General features: G+C 43.6%; 2 protein-coding genes across 2 annotated transcripts; both read left to right on the forward strand.

The window, feature by feature from the left end:
• The first annotated feature begins 3,029 nt into the window (after positions 1 to 3,029).
• On the forward strand, positions 3,030 to 17,731 carry LOC134076454 (tumor necrosis factor receptor superfamily member 11B-like). The gene is made up of 5 exons (XM_062531522.1): positions 3,030 to 3,470; positions 6,874 to 7,234; positions 9,265 to 9,474; positions 14,888 to 15,112; positions 16,549 to 17,731. Exons 1-5 carry the CDS (start codon positions 3,423 to 3,425, stop codon positions 16,944 to 16,946), a joined length of 1,242 nt encoding a protein of 413 aa, XP_062387506.1. The 5' UTR covers positions 3,030 to 3,422; the 3' UTR covers positions 16,947 to 17,731.
• Positions 17,732 to 20,271: 2,540 nt separating this feature from the next.
• On the forward strand, positions 20,272 to 22,788 carry LOC134076038 (tumor necrosis factor receptor superfamily member 11B-like). Its single transcript, XM_062531045.1, has 4 exons — positions 20,272 to 20,401; positions 20,881 to 21,265; positions 21,564 to 21,746; positions 22,290 to 22,788. The coding sequence occupies exons 1-4, from the start codon at positions 20,399 to 20,401 to the stop codon at positions 22,670 to 22,672; spliced, it is 954 nt and encodes a 317-aa protein (XP_062387029.1). The 5' UTR covers positions 20,272 to 20,398; the 3' UTR covers positions 22,673 to 22,788.
• Positions 22,789 to 26,174: the final 3,386 nt, after the last annotated feature.

A 26,174-nucleotide genomic window follows, 5' to 3' on the forward strand; every position in this document is an offset into this window, starting at 1 on the left:
AATCAAGTCACATTCACTTGAGGAGTGCAATCAGGCTGAGCTGCCACTTTTTGCATTATATTGCCATCAGGCATTATGAATAAAAGCAGGTGTTCTTTCCCCCTCCCCCCTTCTTTGCTGAGCCTGAAGATTGTGGCAAGCCTGAGGGTAGTTTTAAATTGAAACCTGCCTGAGGGGAGGCAAGTACTTCCCTTACATGCATGACACAAAACCGTAACAGTGAAAAGTAAACATACAATTGTGGATGCCAAGAATGAGGTCAAATGAGAGGACTTTTTTTGCCTCACACTGTATACTACCAAACAATTATAACATAACAGCAAAATCTGGGAAATTCAGCTCATTACACAAAAATGCTATCCTCAGAATTGTACGTTTGCTCATCGTTTTCGCTTTTGATGTGTGCTCTAGCATTGTCCACCTAAATTGGCCATTTTAGATGTCTTGGAACAGGTCGTGGAGCTTGTGTAAAGGTTTGACAGAGGTGTCCCCTTGACTACCACTAGCATTTAGTGGTATAAAATACATCCCTTTGCGGACAACTGTTTATACCCACATGAAGCACAATAACAAAAACACCCGATGGGAAACGTTTTTATGACAGACTCACACAGAGCTTCTGATATGAAAAAAAGAGATTTAATTTATGTTAGAGGTATAGCTTTAGATTCAAAAAGGAACATTTAACCAAAAAAAACACTGCAATAATTTACCACTTTTTGAGGTGTGCTTTTAATAGGCAACTAGTTTTGGCATCATCTTCAAATTTATTTTGATGGTTTATGGTGATGAGAGGGACATTCCCACCATCCAGGATACGCTCTGTGCAGATGTGTTCCGGGTAGGCCCACACCGCCGAAATGAAAGAGAACATTTCCCAGCGCAACGTTGCCGACTATATCACCAAAAGACACCAGTTAGAATGTTAGCAAGCATCTCGCAGTGCCAACAAGGCTCTGGGTGGTGTTTGCAAGGTTGTGCATGTATTGTCGGAAGCCAGCTCACTAGTTTTAGACCAAAACTCTGTAGTGCTGCTTTGAAACCTTTACAAATTCTGTGGTTTCTCACAAACATCCCTGTGTCATCCGTACAGAATTTCTGTCAACCCAAATTGCAAGGGTTGCGTTATGTAGTTTATGGAAATTACTCTTTTGATGCGTTTACTGTCACTCATCTCTGAACCCGAGAGTCCTGCGGCCACAATAGGGGACTTGGGGGTAGAGGCTGTTATATCAGTAGGTTTAGGATGCAAATGTCATCACTACTTTATGGCCCTACTTCTCTGCATTTGCTAAATGATCATTCAGTGGTTTGGCAAGCCAATTCATTTACTAAATTCCCAGCAGGACTTCTCAGATGCACAAACACTCACACAAGTGAAAGCTGTGATTTGAGAGGGGGGAGGAGGAGGAGGGGGGGGGGGTATTCAATCATTTAGCGGCCACATGTCAACGAGTTTATATGTGATTTGGTGGCAAAGGAGCCGGATTAACTTCACCAAGCCCGGGAAAGGGAACCACATGCACACACACATACAGTAAGATGTAGTGGCAAAGCGTTCAAGCCAGCAGTGGGCTTAGGAGTAGTTATTTACGACGAGAGTGTGTGGGTTAGGGAAGCACTGAGCTGGTCAGTTCAGAGGCCACAAGGTTTTTCTGATGGTTGACCTCTCGACACCTACGTCTTGCCCAGTGCGCACGTCGGCCCGAGTGAAGTGGAGGAGTCCCCCCCCCCCCTTGGGCCTGGCCACAGGCTGGCGAGGCCCCGTCCACGCGTCACCGATGCCGTCTGCGTGTAAAAAAGCCGTGCGTCGGCCGCCCGCGCTCCCCGCCGCTGTGGTGACCCAGCGCTAAGGTTTCCGCCGGCGGCTGTCGGAACTGTGGCCACTGCTGCGCAACGTATCGGCGAGGCTGGAGCTTAGACATGTCATTAGTCTGCTGAAGGAAGCAGAGCCGTTTTCTGTCTCACTCACTCACTCACTCACTCACTCAGCGTCGTCTCAACTCTGTGTCAGATCTCAGAGGCTCAGACCCATAAAAAAGAAATAAAAAAAACAGACACAATAGTTGGTCAGACGACAGCTGTCATCACCCCTGTCTCATTTCTTTTTTTGCATTTTTGTTTAAGCATATTCATATGCACTTCCAGAGAGTGAAGATGCTCTCAGCAGAAACATTCTGGGAAGTGTTGAAGAAGCTCCATTGAGAGGTTTTGATATCACCAGGCAGGGAAAGGACGCCCAGGCAGTGAACTGTGGGGAGAAACGTGCTCTGTGGCTCTGCCATAAAACCGTTACTGTTGAAAACATTTTTACATGCAGCTGCTTTGCAGCAGCCCCTGTGACCTACAACTGGGTGTGGGGGAACTGAAGAGAAAAGCTTACACAAACTTGGACTTGAAAATCTGTGGGGGGGATTTAGAATCCATGTGCTATTTTTCAGATAAATATATTTGCCCTACTTGTTCTACATGGATGCTGACAACTGGAACTAAGTTGAACTAAAACATTGTAGGCCTACCTGTCAGAGGTTCTTGTGTGCTGTAGCCTGACACAATATTTGGTATAGGCTACATTGAAAACAGTCCACATGAAACCTGGATCAGAATTCAGAGGAATATCAAAGTAAATGAAAGATGAAGAAAATTAAACTAAAATCATATATATATATATATATATTTTCAACTAAACTCATAAACTCAAAAACCTGAATTGATTTTTCAGGACAACTTTAAGCAACCTTGAATTATAAGCAAACCATTTGCCTATAATGGCAGGTTTCAGGGAGTGTAGCATTGTTGAAGTTTGATGAATTTCATTAAAGAGTTCTTGACTTGAGACTGTAGTCAGGCATTAAGAGACATTAAATTAATGTCACCTGATCTTAGCAGGACTGACAAATATAATAACAACAAACTGCCATAGTACACTTCCCTGCCAAATTGTCAGTTTGGATGATCTTGTGGAATTTTTGCTCACAATTGTAATGACTTCTGTGTACGAGTTTCATATTGAAATGTGGGATATATGAGATGTTCTTTTTCAACATCTTGCCAATGACTGATTATATTAATAAAAATGAGATGCTTTTTTGTTACTTATTTTCCATTACAGTAGGCTAATGTATGCGTGCTGACTGAGTGGAGCATGAGTAATTACTTAATGAGTATGCCAGTAATTACATCATTAACTTCAACGAAGACTGACCTATAGCATTCAATAACGTCATATTTCCATATTTATTCCTTTTTATTGCCTTCATCTCTGCGTAAGAATGACTTCAGAGATTCACACGTTTTTTTTTTTTTTTTAAGGATGTTCTCTGAGCCAGTTGGTGAAGTGGGTGGGCACAGACCTCTTCCCTTATCCCAAAGTATAAGTATGGAAACGGTCTGTTTCAAACGGACTTTTCTTGGGAGGAGAGATGACTGTCCGAAATATGAGACCACAGACAACGATGAAAATATACATGGTGAGTGCTGCTGTCCACGTATTTGTTTCGTCTTTGCGCAATTGACTGGGGCTCGCGAAAACACTTTACCTAATACGTGAAAGCCACCATCGGTTCAGCGCTGAGTATCTACCGGTTCTCCCTTTGCATTTAGTTGGGAAAAGAAGAGGGCTACACTGTTGCTGTTACCTTTGGGAATACAGTTGTAGCCTGCGGAAAGTGGTCGTTTTGAAAACAGTATGAGTTATGTCACTGAAAGGTAATTGAAGCGCTTGACAAGTCATGATATTCGCTCTACTTCAAACTGTCATTTCTAAGGCTCACTTCTAGTCACCTCAGACAGAACATGCGTACAGCAAGAGTTGGAGTCGGAGTGGCTTGAATTAAATGTGGAACTTATTGCCGCGTTCATTCCCGACGTCAGGAAGCATACAAATAAAAGCCTGAAAGTCATTCAAATATGCTGCAAACGGGTCAATGTCTTTTTTCCCGTTCTATTCAAGGGACAACAACGAGTAACAGCTGTGCTTAGCCTTCTTTGTATAGGCAAATACATAGGCAAATGGGCTACTGAAATAGAATAGCCTAGATAACGGGAAATTATGAAGTAGGATTCGTCTCATATCAGGTTTTCTTTATGGAAGTTAGGCTACAAAAAGTCCAAACTGCATTCTTCCTCAGAATAAGTTTACAACTTACCTACTGAAAAGACTAGTTGTTTCCCATCATATGTTTTGCATGTTGGTCAAGTTGGCCGCTACTCATTTGCATAGCCTACATCTATGTTTCGATGTGTATCTAACTACATGATCAAGCATGATTTCAACGGACTTTACATATGATTTCATTTTCCAAAAATTTGAATAGGCATGTTCAATATTTTGTACGCCTACGAGTCAGCGGGGTCACCCTTAAAGCCGTTGCCATTTATCACAGGAAAAAAAAGCTCAAGTCTTTGATCTTTCCGACTGAGCAGGTGGGTGCTGTTGCACTTCCCTAATTCGCCAAGGTGTTGTGAATCGGCTTGACTAGATAAGCACTGTTTTCCATCTAACGGTGAGTTCGACCTAAGCTACAGTTAGGGTACACTGAGGCCTTGACGTTTGTTTAGTTGGCAGGCAAGTAAGCCGATGGGAAGTAATGGGGGCATGAACTTCCTCATTCATTTCAGTCGGTTTAGGCTTACATGCCAAAATCAGTGTTGTGTTTTGTTTTGCATTGACAGTAATAACTGCCAATAACAGCTGCCCCATATTACACTCCTTTTCGTCCTCTGGACAAAAATGACATTTCATAACATACATACAGTAACATTAGTAAAATAATAGTGTTGTAAATGTTTGACTAAACTATTTGTTTTTTCCCCCCTCTTTTTTCCGTTTGATCATCATAATATAAAATCAGTTTGAACCATTAACATTTTATGATCATAATGGCTCCTTTCACATTGCAGCCGGTCAGGTAAACAGAGAGACTGTAGGTGGGCTCCTGTGATCCTGTCTCTGAACGCATGGCTTGTGTACATAATCTGCTCTCTCTCATCTGCATGCTGTTTGAAGTCATGATGGCTTTATGATGATGATGATGATGATGATGGAGACAGACCTGCAGTTGTCTAATGCCAGGCCGCCCAGACGATGTCTGCTGGGCCTCCAGGCGAGGGGAACATCACAGAAATCACAGAGAACTAAGTTTAGCAGTGGTTTCAGCTGGGTGATGCATCCTGTATTGAACAGAGATGGCAGTCTGAACGCTGACGTGTTTGAATGTTGATGTGTGCAGAGTCTGTCAGCATCTAATAACCAGCTTAATTTAATGCAAAACTGGACGGGTTGCTCTACTTTCTTCCTGTGTGAATCTGTAGTGTCAGTCATAGCTGCCTCCATCTGTCTTGTATAGGGAAGATGGCCTGTACTTAGCCTAGAGGTCTAAGATGATGTCTTTGTTAAGCAGTGCTTGAAGCGCTGATGTCTGTGTTAGGCTGTTGTGGGGAGACTGAGTAATGCCCCGCGTGTGCACTCTCCTGTGTCCTCTGTTCTGTCAAAGCAAAGAGCCTTCATTTGTCTTCCTGTCAGCCTGTGTGTGCACACAGCGCACAGATTTACAGAGATCTCAGATATCGCACACTCGCTGTTCCTGAATCAGAGCCGATCCCGGGAATCAGAATCCGTATTGCTGTACGTGACATTGAATAGTTTTCCCGACACCAGTTACCCATCCATGTCAGTGGCCTCAGTTACATTGAAACAATTGACCCCAGGATTTGTCCTGGGTTCATTTAACTCTAAACAAAACTGTGGCTTATGACCCAGTGTAATGTGTAGATTTGATAGGCTAGTTGGCTGCCCTCTTAATTCACATATGCATGGTCTCATGGAATCCTGGTGGCCATGTAGCTCCGGCTCTGTTTCTGTTTTTAATGTAAGAAATCTTGTAACATGCCTTTGAGTTTAAAACAACATACAGCCATGCGTCTAACATAGATGAATGCAACATACCTTGAAATCAAGCGTTTGAATTTTTAGCTGGCGACAGGCCACAAGAGTCATCCTTTGTGAGTTTCCTTCAGATCATTTGAATGGTGCAATTATGGTCGTCAGAGGCCCTATACAGCCATATAATTATGGTCTAGAGCGCTGAACAGTATGTCATCAAATGGCAACGTCCCACTGAACAGTGAAAAGGCTAAAAGTTCAATGGCTTTTCCACCCTCTTTATTCCTCTTCCTATGGCATTCCCCCACAGTCAGACACATCGGAAGACTTAATGATTTCCTTTAGAAATGCCGTGCCACCTGCCATGGAGAACATGACTGATGTTTTGGTCCGGGCACCCGTTCAGACTTTTCAGCCACTGTCACATCCTTTCGTCCGCGTGCGTGAAGTATGCACGTCTGAGGAGGTGCCAAGAGAAGTCACTCCAGGGCAACTGGGAGATCCGGAAAACACGCCGTTCCGTTTGCCGTTATTGTTGTTGTTTTGTTATGGCAGCCGGGTTTCGGGGAAGTCCGCCACGCTGCTGGCCAAGGGACCCAGAAACTTAGCATAGTCTTCCTCGCGACCAGACGCCAGATTCTCGCTCTCTGGCTTCGTCAAACGTCACCTGTGTGTCGGGAACAAATCTCCACCCAGGCCTAACGCAACGCAGCGGACATGCTCTTTTAGTCAAACATGCTCTGAATTAACAGATGCACTGCTGGCTAACATTTCCATTCCGCAGCAAATATTGACACCATTTATTCTGCCATGAGTGCCTTGGACAGGGCACAGCTAGGGCACTGATGTTGTCTGCCATATGGTACCCTTGTGGTGTTGTGTGTCTCCTGAAGTGGAGACCGGGTCATTGCTGGCCCTTACTCCCTGATGTATAACAACTCATCTCTCTCTCTCTCTCTCTCTCTCTCTCTCTCTCTCTCTCTCCTCAGTTCCTCACGGCCTCCATTGCCTGGGCCCTGCAGCCACATAAGTACTCGCATCGAGATCCGGTCACCTTCGAGCTGCACCTGTGCGACCAGTGCCCGCCCGGCACGGCGGTCAGCCGCCACTGCGACGGGCAGCGCCGCACCGAGTGCAGCCCGTGCCCGGAGCGCCACTTTGCGGAGCAGTGGCACTGGGGCGAGAGCTGCCAGTACTGCACGGCCGTCTGCAAGGAGAAGCAGCTGGTGCGGCAGGAGTGCAACGCCACCCACGACCAGGTGTGCGAGTGCGTGCCCGGCTACCACCTGGTGGTGGAGTTCTGCGTTCGCCACACGCAGTGCCTGCCCGGAAGCGGCGTCACGGTCCTGGGTGAGTGTCCTGTCCTGTCCTGTCTCTGTCACCGTCCGCCTCCTTGCTCTGTCTGCCGTTCCTCAGCAGGTGCACGTCCCTAGCTTATGTCTTGCAGGCCCCACTGTCCACATGACTCTTCGTTCCCAGGCAACTTCCACGGTCTGTCAGAGCTGAAGCTGAAAAAAGAAATCACAGAGAGCGCAGCTGCTGTTGATGGAGGATTGTGAAAGCATACATTCTGTCATCTTCCCAAAACTCCAGTTTCATGCCTTGTATAAACTACACCCGTAAGATAACAGTGGGAATAGCTAATAACAATGTGTAAATACCAAAACGAGTGTTATCCCTGGCGTGCGTCGAGGGGTCCAGTGTGCTGGATGTGTTTGCTTGGCTGGGGCAGAACAGGCCATACGTTGTGTGAGTGACAGGTCTGCGAGGCGCGGGGAGAGCGCCTTTCGAGGAAGGCGCAGGGGTAATAACTTCTCTGGCAGCGTCCGGCGGCAGTGAGTGACAGCATCATTCATCACGGCGCAGTTAACCGGCCTCGGTTGGCTGTGATCGGCCGCGGTCCTCCTGCTCGTCCAGAACCCGGGGTGGACTCGGGGGAGCGGCGGGATCCATCTGCGATGGCGTTTTAATTGCCACGTTTGTTTTTTTGAGATTCTTTCCTCCCCACTTTTAATCAGGCCGCGCTTCATGCCCTGGCCCTCTGCGGGTAAAGTGCGCGCCCATCCAAACGCTATGGACAGCGTCCAAGGGGGTATTTCCCTGGCCAAACCCTTCCCATCAACAGTCTGCTACGTCTCCATAACAGATGAGGAATAGTGGTTCTTTGTGGCACGTTGACATCTCCCTCAAACTCTTACTTTTCCACAGTTTATACAAGAATTACACTTTCACTTTTCTTACATAATGTGTAGTAACATGCACTGCTAGGTATGTGAAATATGAATGAGAAAAAAATGCTTAATACAGACTGACAATTTAGACAAGAGACATCTATAAATATATATATATATATATATGAAATATATAAATTAAATGATATATATATATATATTTTATTTGAAATGTTTCATAGTCTGCAAGTCACCAGAAGATGGCAATATAGTTCCTGATCAAGAAGATTCACTGTAATTTACAGTGTGAAGAAAAAATATATCTATACTGTACATGTATTGATAGACAGACAGAGACAAAGAGAAACACTGCCACTTATTGTTAGATTAAGGCATTAGGCATTATTGTACAAACAAGAAGTTCTATGAAATGAACTCTTTCAGGAATATCAGTTCTTCACAAGGGGAAAACCCCGTCAGTTCTTCATTGGCTATTTTTATGGTCTGAGTGTGTGTAATTATAATTGTTTTATTTATAGTATGTAATGAGAGTGTTTCTGTCTAGCAAACCATGTGACCCAGAATGAAGGGAAGCAGGAGATTCAGTATCAGAAACTGACCTTTGCTGTTTGCAGTCAGGAGGTTTCTGTTCCTGATTGTCTGACGTTCATCAATAAAAACCTCAAGCCATATGTATGATGATTACTGAAAACGACCCCCATTAACTGCACGTCCACGCCTCTCCCACAGTTATCAGAACTAAATGTGAATCAGTCGGTGGTCTTTATACAGTTTATCTTTTGGTCAGTGCCAAAAGTTCAGGAAAATCTTTTTCACAGGCAGATCATTTGTCTGCCCATCATGAAACCATTTCCAATTCAGACCAGCTGGAAGTGATTTGGAGACCCTACATATAATGTGGAGGATGCAGACAGTTACATAGACACCCATTACAATTCATCTGTATGTCAGCTCCTTAAACTGTTCATGTAAAACTGTACTTTTGACCTATACTGAGTGGGGCCACATTTCTACGTGAAGACAACATGTCATGTCATGCTCCCGAGATACACGACAATAGACATTTTGATGACGTGAACAGTACAGTTACACACATGTGAATAATGTATGTAAATATCAACTTTTTATCTTATCTACATTTCAAGCGCAACTCAGCCTGACTTTGTGTGTCTGTATTTGTGTGCACAGGGACGCCAGAGAGTGACACGGCGTGCAAGGCTTGTCCAGAGGGCTATTATTCTAGTGTATCGTCGGCCTCAGAGCCCTGCGTCCCCCACCGCAACTGTAGCATGCTCGGCTACAAGACCCTCCAACGCGGAACAAGCACGCAGGACGTGGTCTGTGAGAACGAAGCTGTCTCCACCGAGTGCAACTCCCTGGACATGCAGTGCCACACAGGTATGCACCTGCCCCTGGACAATACCATGACAACTATGACGGCACCGACATTCAAACGTCAGAGTAGGCCAGGTTAGATAGGGCGCCACTCACTGCATGACTTTTCAATGCAAAACATGAAGTTTACGATGCTGTCAGAATGGGTTTGCACTTTTTTATCAGTGTCTAACATATTCCCACTCTTACACGAGAGCCATATAGTGGTAACATTCAGGCAGCAACAAAATGTTTTTTTTTTTTTCTGATCAACTTCTTGTCGACCTTGTGTAGAATGAAGAAAACATTTGTTCAAGTTGGTGCTCCGTTTTGCACTAATAGTTTTGTACCAGGTCGCCACCTACAACATACTAGGATGTTTCACATTTAGGAAATCCTTTGAGGCCCCTGTGCTGCAATGAATGAGTGATTGGATTCTCTCAGAATGCAGCTGAAATTCTACAGCAACCATAGCTATTGATCGAGGTTATTAATGAAACACACCAAGGGCATTTATTTTCAGGTCCGTCCAATGAAAACAGTGCGAGGCTGTGGAAATGTATTGGTTACATATTAGGCAACGCTATGGAATTTGGGGGAAAAGAATGTGTGGGCTTTCTTTCCTGGCAAATTTAGTTCTGTGAAGCATACAGTTTATTGCTCTGGCATGGCATCATGTGTTTTTCTTAATGAAAAGGATTCATGAGGAGCTGTATTGGGCTAAATCCAGAGAGTTCAGATACTCCTCTCATATTCACAAGTTTGATATTGGTTTTATTCTGCAGCTCTGATCAAACTTTTTTTTTTTTTTTTGACCTTGTAGATTGAGATTTCTCACGAGATTTTATTTTACCAGTTTATTTAAACCGTTGACATTCTGGAAAAAAAATGTTGCCATTGGATCTCAACAGCCAAACAAAAGTACTCCTCCAGGCTCCACTCCACAAATCATAGATGCACACTGTAAACGCAATGGCACCAATAAGTGGGCTTCACTGACCAAAAGAGAAATATGGAAGAATCCAGAGCTGCCTGAAGGCCAACCGGTCACCCAGTGGAGATAGTCTTAGACATTCTAGCGTCATACAGCGTTGAAGTATGTTATAGTATAAAACGTCATCACATAAATAACCTGCCAGCACACTGGACTGCATCCAAAAATCCAACAAAGTCGAGATCAGAGAAAAATGTATTGTGTTGATTGTTTTAAAACTGCAATGACCGAAGACCGGATTTTAGGTTTGTGTCAGCTAGCCAAACAAAAAAAAATATTGATACCAAGCAGTTTAAAAAAAAATGCATAAATCCAAATGGTAAGTGGAGTAACCGCTGTAGCAGTTGTGGCTGCTGTACAGCCCGTTCTCAGTAGAGGCTCTTACTAAGCTTCCCCCCGACTGAACCGCAACAGCGGATGTCTGTCTGTCCATGACTGACTGACCAGAACTGATTCAGTGACTCATTGGTTGACCAAATACTTGAATGATCAACTTACTGTAACATGAACTGGCGTTCCTTTAAATCTAGCTTGACAGTAAATAGGAATGAAAAAGGATAAAAAATGGCTGAAATGCAAAGAGCAGGAAAAGTAAGAGGAATTGAATTGCATTCTGAGCTCTTCTTTCATCTTCCTTCAAAACAACCATGATGATCTAAAGCTAAATTCAAATCTAAGCACTTCTAAGTTGAGTGAACACCAATGCTAGCTTCAATCAAAGCGTAGCTAACTTACCTTTCAATGAAAAGCACACACACACCTGAGGTGAAACCTAGGACAACCACCAGCAACTTGAGAAGCACATGCAGAAATGATGAGGTCTTCAATCAATGCACTTGAAGTGCCTCGTGCTTTGTGGAGTACTGAAATGATTTACCGTAAAACCAGAAACTCTCCTGCCACTATATAGCTAGCAGCGTCAGAACAACAGTATAGGCCTACACGATGCCTAATGTTACTTATTTATCAAGCAGAAACAGAGAACCTCGCTGTTCTTCACGGTTCCATGTTTGAAGACCTTTTCGCCTTACCTTATCATTAGTGATTTCCTTAGCATGGCTAATAAAGCTTGTGCTTATACTTGGCTTCTGTGGTGATCTAAACAGATGGATGGGACGGCAGGAGGCTGGGTGAACCCTGCCTGACCTGCCGGCGAATTTGGATTTCGCCCGGCAGCTCAGGCTGGAAACCTGCACATCTATCTCTTCTGTTCCTTGCCAGAACCTTTGTCTCAAATCACAAACTATCTTATCCAAAAGATGCACCGGATCGTTGGTCTGATTGGTTGAAGGATTATCCAAGCGTACAAAGTCATGATTTGAACAATACTCGACAGTCCCGCCCTTGCTCTGAGAGAGCACGCTTCTTGTGCAGTAGAAATAAAGCGCAGACTCCCCATACTAATGTTTAATAATCTTAAAAAATGGACTAAGACGGCAGTCTGTTGCGAGTTAATCCCAAAGTCTGTACCCATTTTACAGCTCAGTGGACTGAGACGATGTAGATAACAAACCATGTCCAGTCCAAAGGCCTAACTTGCTTTACTGACCATGCCAGGACTCAAACCGGCAACTTTCATGTGTCCAGCCAAACATTATACCGTTGATATGCTTCTTACTTAATCAGCTGATTTGGATGATTTGCCTCTTGCCACAATTTTCTTTCTTTTGACTCTCTTTCCTTACTTGGGCTTTTTTCTCCACCATGTCTCCTTCCTGGCAATGTCATTATGTTGACTGTGGAGTTGTGGAGCGTGTTTGCTCTCCCCCTATCCCGTGCATTGGCACAAGCGCTGCCTGTTGCTGCAGTATCGTGTGGCACAGTCAGTGCCACTTTGTATTTTCCCCAGTTACAGAGTCAGGGCTGTGTGCGAACACTGTTTTTTGTCCCTGTTTCATACGGGAGCGTACGTACCTATGTTCCCCAGGTCCTATGTTCCCCGGGTCCTTTGTTCCCCACTTCGTACAGGACCGGGGAACATAGGACCCTTTTTTTATTAATTTCAAAAAGGGTCCTATGTTCCCTGGTTTCCCCTAAAAGGGCCCTATGTTCCCGGTATGTTTTGCGACAGGGGAACATAGGACCCTTTTGGGGAAAACCTGGGAACATACAGTAGGACCAGGGGAACATAGGGATATGACCTGATAGGACCAGGGGAACATAGGGATACAGACCTGATAGCTAGCAGACCATGAAGATGCATTTGCTGAATTTGATTTGAAAGTTTATTACATTAGAAAGTAAGGGCAAAATAAAGGCGCTTAACATGCGCTTTTATCCAAAGTGATGTAGACTACGGTTAGGGATTCCTCGCTTCATGTCAGGCAGTGACCACTACCACTACTCCAATACACCTTTCTTAGAATTGCTTACAGCACCTTTAAGTGTGTCAGTAAAATGGAGCATTCGCAAAATAGATTTTGAACAGTGAAACTTAACTGTAACTGTCACAAAATGCTAGATTTTATGTTTTCATTGGCGACATTGGCTAGAGTGGCAGCAAAATAGCAGTCCTGCAATTTGATGGCTGTGGAGAAGCATCCATGCCTACATAATCCTCCATCCAGTCCTCATTCGCAATGTGAAAGAGAAAGGGTCGGAATACAGAAATAGACAGCTGTTAGGACCCATAAGGAAATGTTTAAAAGGTGACATCATATCCTAAGACAACCAGAGAGGAAACTGACTCACGTTGATGGCAACATAAGGAGTTCCTTCTGGATCTGGCTTCATACTTGAGTATTAAATGGTGCTAACACAGACACTCAACAAGGACATATTACTCATTTTTAAGCAATGAGATGTGTTCATGCAAGCACACACACATACAAAAACACACACACACACACACACACACACACACACACACACACACACAATACCACACAGCCACCCACACACACAAACACACCCACCCGCATGACACTCACGTTTACAGTATCCTTCACCAGAATGAAATACCTTGCAATATTTGCATGTGGATGTGAAAGGTGTGGTACAGTACACTAAATATAGTTTGACTGAACATGTCGGTAAGAGGCTGACTTATCCGGAACTGAAGAAATTATGAATGATTCTGAGAACAAAGTAGAGTTTCACTGTATGTTTCATTTGTGTTTCTGAGAAACGGCACGCATTATATCTTGTCGCAGCTTTGTTTGATTTGAGGCATCAGTGACAGAAGGACTCAAGCAAAGTGAATAACTGAATCATGTGTTGGTAATTTGCTAAGGCTTATCCAGAACATGTGAAAGTGAGTTAGCCTGGGTGTTTTCTCCTTTGAAAGCTTGGTGGTCCAAAGTCATTTATCACTGTAACTCACGTTTGACTCACTTTTATAATCAGCTCGGCACTTAATTAGACAGGGAGGATGTTTTCTTTAATTGCTGATAAAACCATGACTACCTGGCCGTCATTTAGAAAGAATGTCCGCGCTGTGATAAAAGAGGCTGTTTAAAAGGAAGTTGAAGGAGAACTTCAGTGTCTACCCTTAAAGAGATGAAGTGAAAGCCTTTTTGCCAACTGTCGAACCCCTTTTAAAGGTTCTGTAAAAGTCATTTGCTACTGGCTTGTATAAAGGGTTCTTTTACACAATAAAATTTACAGCGACAATGTTGGACCTCTTTAAGGGGTGTAGGGTGTATTTTTTGGTTTCCCACCAAAAAAATGTGCTTTTGATTCATGCCTGTCTGGTCATATTGTTTTTGGGACCTTCGGTCTTATCTAGATTATTTGCCTGGAAACTTTGCTCAACCTATAAACTAAAGAAACATAGAATACATTTTAGTCTTCACATTACATAGATCCTTTGAAGGATAGAACACATGAAGCACAGTTACCACACACAACCACACACATCAAACCTACAGAGACCAATTATGTACATCATATACCACAGTGTGTTTACAACCTTGTAAATCACTGGTGGGTGACACTGGTTTGGACTCTGCATTCCTATCATGGACACAACTGTGGCCTGTAAAGTGTCTTATTTACCCCATTATCATAGAGATTACTACTGAATGGTAATATAGAAAGGTATATAGCATCTTATTTTTCATGGCCAAAAGTCACAGTCACATATTTAAGTAAGATATAACGGTTTTCTTTTCTTTATAAAGGGCACCGAGTCTAAACCTTGAATGCACTACCACGAAAAGAAAAGAATACTATCTTTTTGCTCATCTTGCAGTCATTATTTGTAGTCTTAGAGAGCACTCTGGCGGTACAAGTTGAACCCGTCCAGCAAGGATTAGTATAAATCTTAGGTAGGCCTATCGCTGAGAGTCTAAGTCGAAATCGGCCCAGTCTGTCTGAAAGAGTTGACAGGAAAAATGATATCTCTGCCCAGACATACTGCGTGTCGTCATTAATCCCCCCCCCCCCCTCTCTCTCTCTCTCTCTCTCTCTCTCTCTCCTTCTCTTTCTCTCTCTCCCGCTCAGACACCCTGCTGTGCGAGGAGGCGATCTTCCAGTTCCTGGCGTCCCCGCGCCTGGCCTCCATCCCGCTGGAGCGGCTGCTGGAGAGCCTGCCGGGCCGGCGCGTGGACTGGAAGAGCGTGGAGCGGCTGAAGAAGGCCTGCAGCCCGCAGCAGCAGCTCCTGCAGCTCCTGCGCCTGTGGAGGGAGCAGAACAAGGACCAGGACAAGCTCTTCAGCATCATCCAAGGTTCGACCTCCGACCCCCCGACTCTGACCACCAATGCACTACTCATCCTCACATTCCTGGGCTGCGGTTGCGGGGTGCATTACAGTGGCCTGCCTACGGCCTAGTTGTGGGTTGACTCACTTGTGCTGTTGAGTCTGTAAGTTAGTTTAATGGCAGGATGTTGGTTGGGGGAAAGGAATTAAGGGACTTGTGAGCCAGTGTACTTTACCATCAGGTTACTCTCAGGTAATTTGTTTTGTTGAAGAGGGATAAAGTGAGCTTTGCCCTCATATTTTAATACTATTTTTTTTATTATTATTCAAACTCAGTCTCACTCTCATGAGAGAGTAATGAGGCTGTTTTGTAGCGTTGGACTTTCACTTTCCTTCCATGTGGGTCGCCAACAAATTACTCATTACTCAGTAAACAGACACATTCAACACAGAACAGAAATCCCTTGTAGGACTTCTTTTTTTGTTTTCTGTGGAACTGGTTTTAAAAGAGTTCAACAGAAGTGTTTTCTTGGAAAAATAGCTCTCAGATCAGTCCCCCCACACTCAAAAAGAAACCCTTGTAGAGGCCGACAGCTTCGAGAAAATGAGCCTTTGCTAAACAGCAAACCAATGGCACTGTTAGCATATTTTTGGTCTTTTTCACACAACTGTTTCAGATTAGTGGAGGCACAGTGGCTTCAGTAGGTGCCGATCTCCATGTGCTGCTTTATGAATTGTCCTCCGAGGGTCTTCTCTAAGCACAGGGTATTTCCCTCGTTGTGGAGCCTCGCTTATAGTAACCCACAAAGCGATGCAGAGCAAGAAAATGTCAAGCTGACTGACCATAACCATATGACTGTGGGATTACTGTAAAGGGTATGGTTCTGTGGGCCCATACCAATAATAACATCACACACACTCACACTCGCACACAGTAGCCTTGTTGTTACATCATGAAAAACATTCAGAAAATACACAGTTCCATAAAGGATTACACAACCTGTGGTAAAATGCTACAAGTTTGTTCGTTAAAGCGGTGTAGAGTATCCATTCATCCATACTTAAATGCTTGAAATAGTTGTGTGTGTTTGTGTGCGTGTTTGGCCAACTTTGTTGAGCGCAATGCAGGCAGAATTGTAAACTCTATATACCACATATTTAAATCCTGAGGTGGATATATTCAGATTGTTTTAAGACTTCAACCTGATCCAGAGCCACAAAAGGCCAGACCAGTAAACGTTTCTGCAGTATCTGCAGGCACGTTGTCCAAGTTCGAGTTCAAGCATGTACATAGGACATAAAGAGAATACATACATGTCCGTTAAGGTGCTGCGTTGGTATAGATGACACTAAAATGTTGAGATTTGCATCAGTACAAGATGGGACTTGTTGTTTTTTGTGCAGTTTGTGAAATTGTCCCTCTAGCCTAAAAACCAAGTATGTTTTCCCTGCTCTCCGCTCCAGGAGTGAACGTGTGCGAGAGGAAGGTGCTGCGCTGCGCCGGGCTGAAGAACCTGACGCTGGGCGACCTGCTGGCCGTGACGCAGAGCCTGCCGGGCGTGCGCGTGAGCGACGAGGAGGTGCGCACGCTGGTGGTCTCCTGCCCCTCGCAGCAGCACATCCTGCAGCTGCTGCACCTGTGGAAGAGCCGCAACAGCGAGCGTGACGTGGGCAAGGCCCTGGCGCAGAGCCTGCGCCGGCTCCGGGCCCGCGGCCACGCCGTCTCCAAGCGCCTGCTCAAGAGCCTCAAGCGCATCGCCCGCATCATCGGGGCCTCCACCATGTACCGGCTCTACGAGAAGATGTTCTTCAACATGATTCAGGACAGCTCGTGCTTTAAATCCAAAGCCTATAACGACTAGCCAAGACCAGTGTTCCACCAGCAGAATTATTTAAAGAAGTTGTATATAGTTAAATGACAAGGGAAGGGAAAGGGAGGGTTTGTATTTAGAGTGGGGCTGGGGCTTTGATGTGAGGACAGAAAGGACAAGGCTCGGTCCTCTTCTTTTTAACGATTGATCTTTTGGTTTGGACTGCTCAGCTCATGCAAAAATAACTTAACAGAATTTTGTTAAAATGCAAAACAGACATTAGTTGACATGAATGTACAGTAAAGTGGAGTGCAATTTTTTTTGTTTATTTAAGTGTTTATTTTTTTAACCAGAAAGTTCTAGAGGCTTATGTGTGTGGATTTGTCAGGAGGCTGGACTGTGAATGCTGCATGTCACACATCATCTTGTGTGCTTTTCAACCTGTTTTTTTTTTTATCTGTTTATTGTGTAACGGTACTTGATTTTTTTAATGTGAGGTGATTTAAATTAATTTGTATAATTTGTACTATTTTTCACAGAATTAGAGGTTTATGCCACATGATGTGTGTGGCAGTCTGAATGTATACCGTGTATGGTGACACCATTTGAAGACATGAAATCAATATTAATATCAATATCCTCTATCAAAAATTATACTGTTTTGCTGATGGTCTCTGTCAAATGGCATTTGAGCAAGTTGTGACGTGGTCTCCTTCCTCGGGAAACTGACTGGAAAGCAAATCTATCACATGGCATTTGAACTTATGTTTTGTTTTGTAAATCCCTGGTAATGTTAATATTTGTTCACTTAAATTAAATGTGTACTGACTATTTTAGACAGCTTCCTGAATGTCATTTTACTAATTTAAGCATGAATTAGCTCAGTCACTGTAAGAGAAAAAAGGTGGGTGTTCTCCAAGGGTGGTTGAGGTGTCTCGTGTCCTCTTAAACTTCCCTGTTAAAAGGGAACTCTCTCTCTCTGGTCAACAGATACAGTGTGTCCCCTGGTGAGTCACACCGCTAGTGAAACAGGAGGCTGCATGTGACAGGAAAGGTATATGGTCTACCTCGAATGACACAGCGGCCAGGGCTTCCCAGGAGATGCAGAGTCATGCTCTGATGAGTCTTCACTCTGGTGTACCGTGACGCCGGTGTGTCATGGGAATGTTGGAAAATGAATATTCTAAAGAATATCTGGCTTTGTGAATTCAGCTAGAGAGAGTTAAAGCGGAGAAGGATCTTTGATAGAAGCATTGAATTTTAGAACCTTGAACCAAAGATCCTTGATTACCATTTCAACCCTCTGCTTGAATAGTTGCAGATCTGAATCATTTGTTGACTGACTGGCATGTTCAAACAGGACATTACAGCAACTGGATGATATGATTGCACAAATCAGGGGTGTTTTTTTTTTTCTTTGGGGTCGGGGGGGATTTCAAACAAACAAATTACTCATTGTCAGTTCTAAGAAATCAGTTTACAGAAACAGTATGAGTGATTGCTGTTTCATAAACAGAGGTGCACAGATATTTATCAATTTAACAATGAGGCAAATTGGAGTAGAGCCCTCTAAAAGTTGAAGAAAAGCTTGTCTTGTATTCAGATTTGTCCTGTCAAGCATGCACCAACAAGCTCTTCAACCCTCCCTTTTGTAGTCTCCACCTATTATTCTTTTGATTAAGCATGCTACCATACTGCCTGCTAGCTACACCACATACAGGTATCCTTTTTCACATATAGATAGATCATCTAGCAGAAACACCTAACATCAGGAGAAGAATGGGAGGTAAGAGGAAATCTTAGTCGCAGATTCACAGACTTTCTCACCTCTGCTCTTTCTTGTTTGAATTACTGTTGCACCTTATGGCTACAATGAGCCTACAAGGTGGTGGATAGAGACTAATTGTGTGAAGTCAGTTTTGGACACACTTGAATGACCCAAAAGGAATCAAAGAGGCTACATTTGATCATCTCATTCCTTTTGATATATATTTTTGCAAATCAAGTCTGACTAACTTCCATCTGTATTCTTCTTTAAGTCTTCTGTAATTCACTTCTCTATGATATGATATGATATATTCAAGCTGTTCTGCAGAGGCACTGTAGCAAATAGAGGTGTGATATAATGCTCATTTTTTGGTCTGTTGTTTTTTTCCCACTCGGTTTGGCGTGACATGCCCACCCGGTAAGGTAGCCAAAGATCCGTGTCACACACTGACCCCTTTGTCATCTCAAATTTGAACATTTCTCGACTGAATGGAGCCAACACTAGCCATTGATAGCCATCATGCAAAGTGGGTTTGGACAGAGGACAGTCGTATCTCATGTTTGGCCATGGTGTTTAATGGAGTGCTAACTGCTTTGAGTGTACGTGTGTGTGTGTGTGTGTGTGTGTGTGTGTGTGTGGGGGGGGTGACGTAATCAGATGGTGCCATGACTGCTGCTTCCTGCACAGGTGTGTCATTACATCACACCTGTCTTAAGTATGACTTAAAGACTCAAAGATGTCAATAATGTAAACCAATCAATACAGCTTTGTAACTGCTAGCTGCAGTTCTTAAATGCAGTGTTGCAGGCAGCACTGTCCGAGGATAGACATAGACCAAAGTAACATCCACCTGAAAGATACCTTTGACCTTTAAGGTTGAATTTGGCAGTTATCGTGATGTTCTCCAGGGGAAATATAGACACATCCGCATTATTGTACTCGTGAGTGTCTGCAAAAGGAGGATGACATTTGCAGATGTAGTGATAGTTTGACCTTTCAATATAGTCAAGTACATCCTATTTGGAATTACACTTTAATAATAATAAACAGTTCAGCTATGGACTCTGGGCCATATGTATCTCTAACTCAAAACAGAAACTATTAAAATATCATGAATAAAAGAATATAATAAGATATTATATTAATACATAATTATATATATGTCATGAAAAAAAATGTTCATGACATATATGTAATTTAAAAAGTTGGGGGAACTTTAGGAGAACATTGAGGGAACCAAACATGTAACCAACAGCTAATATCTAAAGAACGTAACGAAAACTTTCAACCGCAACCAAATGGCAACCAAATACCTAACCAAAAGTAACAGTAATACAGGGAACATTACTAAAACCAAAGGCTTATGTAACTAGAACATTCTGGGAACCAAAAATTGCCAGTCGGGTTGGGACTTAAATATGGGCAATATTTCAGTAATGATTTAAATACCACTTTTAAAGTATCATGTTCTGATGACATTTTCTATTGAGTAATTGGGAAGAGGTATTGAGAATACAAATCCATTGTCTTGCTTGTACATTTGTTTTCTGTTACCATGGAGAATTTTACACCCACCTGCTGTCACATTCACATACCCCTCCCCACCCCACCCCATCCCCCCAAAAGCCAAATAGAAATACAACTTCTCTTTTTCTGTTCCTCAAATTAGCCTGCTGTGCTATAAAAGTCTGTGAAACCCCAAGTCCTGTCTCTTTTGTCAGAGCAACATCTTAGAATGGTAAGTTGACATGATGATATGATTTAGCATTTATTTGGTCACACTAATAGTTCCAGAAGCAACTGCACTTAGATTCAGAAATGTATGCCTACTACAGCAGATGGGGATATGAGTGTTTGCCTGATTAAGACTAGTGGCTATGTCCCAATTTGCATACTTCTGCACTTACAGTAGTGAAGCAGCAGTGCACGACCTTGAACGACCTGGTGTGCAAGTGCAAGGAGAGCCTGTTTGGTATTGTAAGTAGGCTTACAGAAGTATGCAAATTGGAACACAGTCTATATATCCTGAGTTTAGGATTTTTCATTCATCTTTTATTAATTGACACTGATGGGGAAAGATGCATGTCGGTTCTAGGCATTTTAAGTCTCATCAACATTTTTGGTTTCAAAAGTATGTCATATGCGTTACAGACCACTTGTGTGTCTGTAAATAAGTGTTTGCAAGTGTTTGATATTCTAGTCATGTCTCCTCCACAGTCTCCCCACATTCTGGCACCGGTGGTTGTCTGGGCCCTGTTTGTCAGTGCCACGTCAGAGCCACACACCTTCCAGCACAGGGACCCTAGCGGAACGGTGCTAACTTGCAAACGATGCCCAGCGGGCTCCTACATGAAGGCTCCGTGCACCGGCAACAGGGACACCGTCTGTGACCCATGCCCTGACAATCACTTCACCCAGTTCCACAACTACCTGCCCAAGTGTCTGTACTGCTCCACGTTCTGCACTGAGCACCAGGTGGTGAAGCAGGAGTGCACACGCTTCAACGACCGGGTGTGCGAGTGCAAGGATGGCTATCACAAGCGTGCTGACTTCTGTGTGAGGCACAGGGAATGTCCCCCTGGCGAGGGCGTCAAGTTGAGAGGTAAGAGAGTGGCGCAATGTAAACAATCCAGAGAGCACATACTGTAATCTATGTGTGGGTTGCTGCCCAGTTTATGTTTTTAAATGTGACATTAGCCATGTAAAATAAAGGCTTGTTATATGTTTTTGTTTTTGCCTTGGATTCCTTCCTTTTTTAAAGCACATAATCTATGTCCTCATTCAGGTGTAAAGAAAATTAACCATTGTACACTATATGTGCTCCTGTAAACACATCCACAAATGTATCTTCATGACTTTTTGCCATGGTGGTAACATCTCTCTTTGCATGTCTTCAACAGGTAGTGCCATGCAAAACACAGTGTGTGACATCTGTGAGCTCGGCATGTTCTCTTCAGAGAGATCCCCCACTGCAGCCTGTGTCAATCACACCAACTGTGCAGCGCGTGGACTTAGAGAAGCCTTAAAAGGCTCTGAATGGCATGACAACATTTGCATGTCATGTCAAGAGCAGTTGGCCCAAGGTAAAGAAAACACTTTTAGTCGCTCATAAAATGTCTAACATAAAAATGATAACAGCTGAATGTCTAAACACCGTAGTAGATATATTTTTCCAATACCATATACAGTATGTGACTAAAATAAACAAAATAATGTCTTAACTCCATCTTACATACCGTAATTTCCCGACTATTAGCCGTGGCTTATACATTGATTTTGCAAAATTTCTTCAGCTATGAGGTTAATACAGGGGGGCAGTTAATATGTTGTTTATATGGTTTAGTTTCTTTTAACTGGCATAAAACACTGTCCTGCGGCTTATACACACTGCGGCTTATATGCGGGAAATGACTGTATACTACACAGTTATTGTAATATAAAGTTATTAATATTGTTGTGTTTTATATATACTGTACATATATGGCTGCATAGATAGATAGATAGATAGATAGATACTTTATTGATCCCCAAGGAGGAAATTCAAGAAATTAGCTAAGCCTGACTAAAGCATGGATGGTGAAATGGCTGTGTGTGACTGTGTGTGACTGTGTGTGATTGTGTGGCAGGCCCCCTGGCTCCACTCAGGCAAATCCTCTCGGCCTTCTTCAGCCACGAGAAGCTGCGCTTTGTGAAGATGAGGAAGCTGGCCAGGGCCCACATGGGCCTGAGAATGGAGACCAAGAGGTCTGCTGGCGAAGGACGGTCCTCGGAGCGCTCCGGGCTGCTGGCGGCCATCGACAAGTGGGCCAAGGAGCAGTCGGAGACCAGGCTCAGGCATCTGGCCAGCACCCTGAGAGGAGAGATATACCACGTGGGCCGCGAGCTGGAGAGGAAGATCAGTGAGATAGACGAGCAGATGAAGGACTGTGAGCTTGACAACAAAATCGCCGCACAGACCCAGCATCAAGGCATACACACGAAAGACCAAGGGAAAAGTGACTGTAATTAACATTTTTTGTAAGAGAACAAAATTATGTGATAGTTACAGTATACCTCAACAATTGCACAGATTTCTCCATTTTTATTCAAAATAAATGTATTTTTTACAACAAAAACTCTTGAACAAGCCTTTAAAATTCCTATATATAAGTCAATAAACTGGCACACTACCTACTTTTTCTATGGGTGAGAGTCGGGTGGAGCCTCCCTGAGTTCTATCCAGAAGTTCAGTTAAGAAGAGGTAATCCGGTATAACAGTCTCGTCTTGCTCATAAAGCACATTCCTTGCGGTCGTATCTGGTTAGAATCGGAGATCAGGCAAGGGGCGGGGGACCGGACCAAATAAATAAGAAACACAACAATGCCCTGCCATGTCTGCGTGATTAGCGTCTCGTGTCATTAATCAAACCGCACTTCCACTGCTTCCATTTGGCTCTCCTGCAGAGATGCACAAATCCACAATTAGGCAGAAGTGAACCATGAAGATCACACCTACCACTGAACAAGCACGTACCACCCAGGCTTCCCCCGGTGACTAAGGTTATGACTAAACCCAACTGAAATGTTTACGAGTGCCCAGTTATGTGTGGGTTTCCTATGGGGGAGCCAATCCCTTCCTGATCATGGGAGCCATGGGGATGGCTGCTGTGGGCCATTAGTGTGTTCTCACTGCTGTTAGTTTCCTATAGAGAGAGAGAGAGAGAGAGAGAGTGTATGACTAGTGTTATTCCACACATCTTTAAATAGAGTACTGTCTCTCCGCATGTTTATTTGCATGTGGCCTTGTGCATGTGTGTGAGTGGGTATATGAATTTGTATAGAGGTGGGTGTAATAGCATGTCAGTTATGTGTTCAGTAAGATTATGTGTAGACTGATAGACTCTGAGAATTTGCATGAGTGGCATGTTTTGAGGCATGAGGCCCTGATTGTGTATTATGCAGCCTCATGCTCGGGATACAGTGGGGGAAAAGGGAACCCAAGAACAACAAAAGCAACAACACAAAAGCAGAACCTGACCTTAAGCAATGCAAGATATCCACACAGACATGGTGCTTCTACACATAGATAACCCCAATTATCAATGCTCAAATGAACACCACTGAAAGGCATCAGAGGAAGAAAGTGGAAGCACTGGAAAGGTCAAACTAACACTTGACAATGAGTGTTAAAATCTTATCATGGGTCTAAAACATCACGTAGTTGGCGAAATCCACTCAAAATAATAAAAGGTGTTGCAGCAAATGCTGTATATTTTTCAGTGTATTCTTGACTTTTGAATGGAATTTCACACTCTTTTGAGTATGTGTTTTTAAGGAGGCCAATGTTTATTTCTTTGCTTTTTGGAAATTCCACTTGAAGCAAACAGTGAAGTAGAATTTCCAAAAGACACGGTAAGCCTGAAATAAATGCACGCTGGATGACCTCCCGAGGCACGCACAAACTCAAGCTTGTGTGTCCCGATCGGAGAGACGTCCTCGGCTCCGCTTATGAGGTGCCACGCTCACGTGCTGAGAGACGTATATATGCACTGTATACGGTGAGTCAGTGAAGGGGGAAAGTCACTTTTAGCCTTCGCTCCACAGAATAACTTGCACACGGGGACACAAACAAACGATCAAATGACTCACTGTATGCACTCACTGAGTCACACAGAAGGAGTGTCCTCCCTAGTTGCTATTCCTGGTATTCTTTGAACTTGGATACAGGCAGGACACAGTGTCATACGCTATACCCGTGTGGCTTAAAAAGCACCTCCCCCTCCCATCCTTTTTATGATGATCCACGGCATAGGACCGAGCCACCACATGAAGATCTGTGTGCAGATCCCATGTTTGATTGATGGAAGGAGGTGGTTGCAAAGCTGGGCTACATTAGTTAGTGACACGCATACTCCCATCCAAGGCATGATTCATGACAAAATAAATCTTCTGATGTATCCTCAGCGTATTGATATCATATTGATCATATCAGCAGGTACACTGACAATGCTACAGACTAAAATGCTATAGAGAAGCAGTGGGACCATTTGTTTTGCGCAGACTCAAAAGCACCGAGTCTGGGAGTCCACTGGGAGTAGGTCCCTGGTCACTCTGCTGCCATAGATGTCTACCAGATGCTTGAGAGCAAATCCAGGACAGACTGTTCAACCCACCAATTCACCTGACGCCATGCCAGACAAGTGCAGAATGCATTATGGAAAGACAGAGAGTGGGCAGCCCACAGACGTAAAATAAAGAAAGGCCTTAATGTTTTGACTGGAAGCGACAGGGACAGCTTGAAGAAATTACAAGAACAGCAAGGTTCAGGTCATATATAAAATAGGGCTTTGGAAAGGCTTTCAACCCACTCTCTCTCTTCCCCTCTCTCTCTCTCTCTCTCTCTCTCTCTCTCTCTCTCTCTCTCTCGTTGGGTCGCATTATATTTTACTATTTAGTCTCGTAAAGCTACCGGCTCGATGTTCGCTCTCGAGGCTGTCTGTTTCCATCACATTTCCCCGAAGATTGGAAATACACTTTCTCTAAGTGTTTTTGTGTTGGTGAGCCCTTAGAGTGATTGGATGGCGAGGAGGGGAAGTGCCAACAGTTGTATTTTTATTCACAGGACTTTCCGAAACTAAATTGAGGTATCATGTGAGGTCCACAAGGAGGACACAGGTCAGACTTGGTGTGTTGTCACTCTCTTGATCAAAGAGTGAAACAGATTCTTGAGACTGCGGCATCGTCTCTGCTTGTCACTTAGGCTGAAGTTTTGAAAAATTTCCAGTTCAGTGAAAGAGCCTCAGATGTCTTGCCCAATTTCACACAGACGTGCAGCAGCACTGGGACAAAGCACATGTCACACATCGAAAAAGTAACATTTTCCAGCTGCCCGTCTTGGAAAATGTCATTGAACTCAAACAAAATGAATCCTCATCGTTCTCTTCTTCGTAAACAAGCAGAGCGTGGAAAAAGAGGTCTCTCCCAATGCAGGCGCTACTCTCCCCTTCTCAAGAAGGCACCTGTTGAGTCAGAGGATGATGGACAGAGACTCACACATGGGTGTGAGGTTGACCTGTCCATATGCCAGAGAAAAAATACAAACAGAGCCATTGATATAATTACTAAAATGTCTCTGATCTTAGTACAGATATCAAATGAAGTCAGTCAGTTATTTGGAACATTGCTGAATGCTGACCACCAGTAAATAATATGGACTTATCCATTATCCATATCCTTCTGAACATAACAACTTTTCCTCTTGCATTTCAGCAAAAGAATATCATCAATTTTACATGCATTTCCCGCTATGTAGTGATTTATCGCTGTTTTTTGCAGTAAATTCACAAAAGGCTATATTTTAAATGACATGTAATATCAGTTAAAGTTGAATACCATGTGTTTTAAAATGACCCATATCGTAAAACATAGGAATAAACAAATTGCTCCACTGAGAGTTTCTCCTCAGTACCACAACGAATTTGTGTGAGCTGCTGTTAGGTTCACATGGGGTGCCTCTCATCATGCCTCCTCGA

The sequence above is a fragment of the Sardina pilchardus genome, chromosome 3 (assembly GCF_963854185.1).
Source record: "Sardina pilchardus chromosome 3, fSarPil1.1, whole genome shotgun sequence".
NCBI classification, from domain to species: domain Eukaryota; kingdom Metazoa; phylum Chordata; class Actinopteri; order Clupeiformes; family Clupeidae; genus Sardina; species Sardina pilchardus.